Source organism: Myotis lucifugus, unplaced genomic scaffold (assembly GCF_000147115.1).
Source record: "Myotis lucifugus unplaced genomic scaffold, Myoluc2.0 scaffold_920, whole genome shotgun sequence".
NCBI classification, from domain to species: domain Eukaryota; kingdom Metazoa; phylum Chordata; class Mammalia; order Chiroptera; family Vespertilionidae; genus Myotis; species Myotis lucifugus.
Window position 1 is genome coordinate 128,193 of NW_005871968.1, and position 2,060 is coordinate 130,252.

The 2,060-nt window shown below is 39.3% G+C and overlaps 1 protein-coding gene across 1 annotated transcript; it reads left to right on the plus strand.

Annotated features, from left to right (window-relative positions):
* The first annotated feature begins 445 nt into the window (after nt 1–445).
* Nucleotides 446–1,270, plus strand: LOC106695175 (olfactory receptor 7A10-like). Its single transcript, XM_023747586.1, has 2 exons — nt 446–800; nt 1,086–1,270. Exons 1-2 carry the CDS (start codon nt 446–448, stop codon nt 1,268–1,270), a joined length of 540 nt encoding a protein of 179 aa, XP_023603354.1.
* The last annotated feature ends 790 nt before the right edge of the window (nt 1,271–2,060 follow it).

A 2,060-nucleotide genomic window follows, 5' to 3' on the forward strand; every position in this document is an offset into this window, starting at 1 on the left:
ATATTGAAAATAAAATTCATTTTAATAAAAACTGCTTTCAATATTACTCAAACTGTTGGCACACATTTTTTGGGACACCCAGATTTACCTCAAGCGAATGAAACATATCCTCAATAAAACAGCAATATACATTATGTTTGAAGAACTGATTGACAGTAAAAAAGGAATTTCTAATGAGAAATCGCAAATGAGATGAATTAATGGAAACCAGAAAATACACCAAATAAGAAATTATTTTCTGATTCTAAAATATAAATATGTCATTTATTCTCAGGTACTAATGCTTGCTAATGTGAAAATTAGTTATTCATTTTATTTTCTATTTTCTAGTAGTCACCTCTGACACATGGAACCAGGCAATGGTACACAAATTTCAGAATTTCTTCTTCTGGGACTTTCACAGGCACTGGAGTTACAGCCCCTCATATTTGGGCTTTTCCTCTCCATGTACCTGGTCACTGTGTTTGGAAACCTGCTCATCATCCTGGCCATCAGCTCAGATTCCCACCTCCACACACCCATGTACTTCTTCCTCTCCAACCTGTCCTTGGTAGACATCTGTTTCACCTCCACCACCGTCCCAAAGATGCTGGTGAACATCCAGACACAGAGCAAAGTCATCACCTATGAAGGCTGCATCACACAGATGTATTTTTTCATACTCTTTGCAGATTTGGACAATTTTATCCTGACCGTGATGGCTTATGACCGGTTTGTGGCCATCTGCCACCCCCTGCACTACATGGTCATCATGAACCCCCGGCTCTGTGGACTGCTGGTTCTGCTGTCCTGGATCATGAGTGTCCTGATTTCCTTGCTACATAGTTTAATGGTGCTGCGTCTGTCCTTCTGCTCAGACTTGGAAATCCCCCACTTTTTCTGTGAACTCAATCAGGTTCTCCAACTTGCCTGTTCTGACACCTTTCTTAACAACATTTTGTTATATTTTTTAATTGTGCTACTAGCTGGTGGTCCCCTTGTAGGGATCCTTTACTCTTACTCTAAGATCGTCTCCTGTATATGTGCCATCCCTTCAGCCCAGGGGAAGTATAAAGCATTTTCTACCTGTGCATCGCACCTCTCAGTTGTCTCCTTATTTTATGGTACGAGCCTAGGAGTGTATCTCAGCTCTGCTGCTACCCAAAATGCACACTCAAGTGCAACAGCCTCGGTAATGTACACTGTGGCCACACCCATGCTGAACCCCTTCATCTACAGTCTGAGGAACAATGACATAAAGAGGGCCCTGGAAAGATTCCTTGGCAGGTAAGCTTTTCAAGGGCCAACTGTACTAATCTGAAGAAGTTACCATGAATGAAGGGTTGAAAGCCTCAGAGCCCATTGTTCTGACACAAATAAAGCCAATCTTTGGACCATACATAATGGAAAATTCTTAACTCATGGGTTAGCATGAATTCCTTTAGCATAATTTATTCTCTTGTGACATATATCATTCCAAGGAATATTTCTATTGTTTCTCTGAAAGAATAGTCATGAATTCTACTACCCCTATGGACAAAACTACATTTGAGTACCAAGGTATTTACATAATTTTAATGTAGAGGAAAATCTGAGACCATAGTCTTCATGGTGCACATCTAATCATTAAAGAGTGGATATGATGTCTATGTGTAAGAGTCTTTATTCATTGGTGTGAAAAATTACCTGCAGAGTTTTATGCACTTTTTCTTAACTATTTTCCTATTTTGGCTGAAAATCTTTCAATGTGCTCCCTACAAATGTGACTCCTTCTAGTGCTCCAAGTTAAATATTTCCCCTTTTCTAAAGTTTTCCAAATCTACCAAAGAGACAGTGAGTGAACAATCTCCATATCATACAATATATGTCTGAATGAAGTTTATCTAACACATATTTTCTCCATAAGTCACATCACAGCTTTCTTGCACTTAGAGACTCTAGACAGGTTTCAGTGCTATATGTGGGGGCCAATATCAATAGTGAAATCACCAACAGGAAGAAGAAAACTGTGAAACATGTGGCACTACATAGACTATGAGAACTACACATTATGGTATCAAAGCTGAAACAAGGCAGAGTCT

What these genes read in the sequence shown, in the direction of transcription:
- LOC106695175 (XM_023747586.1), top strand. Translation starts at nt 446, where the DNA reads ATGTACCTGGTCACTGTGTTTGGAAACCTGCTCATCATCCTGGCCATC. An exon ending in TCTGCTGTCCTGGATCATGA is followed by an intron (nt 801 to 1,085) that starts GTGTCCTGATTT and finishes CGCACCTCTCAG; the next exon opens with TTGTCTCCTTATTTTATGGT.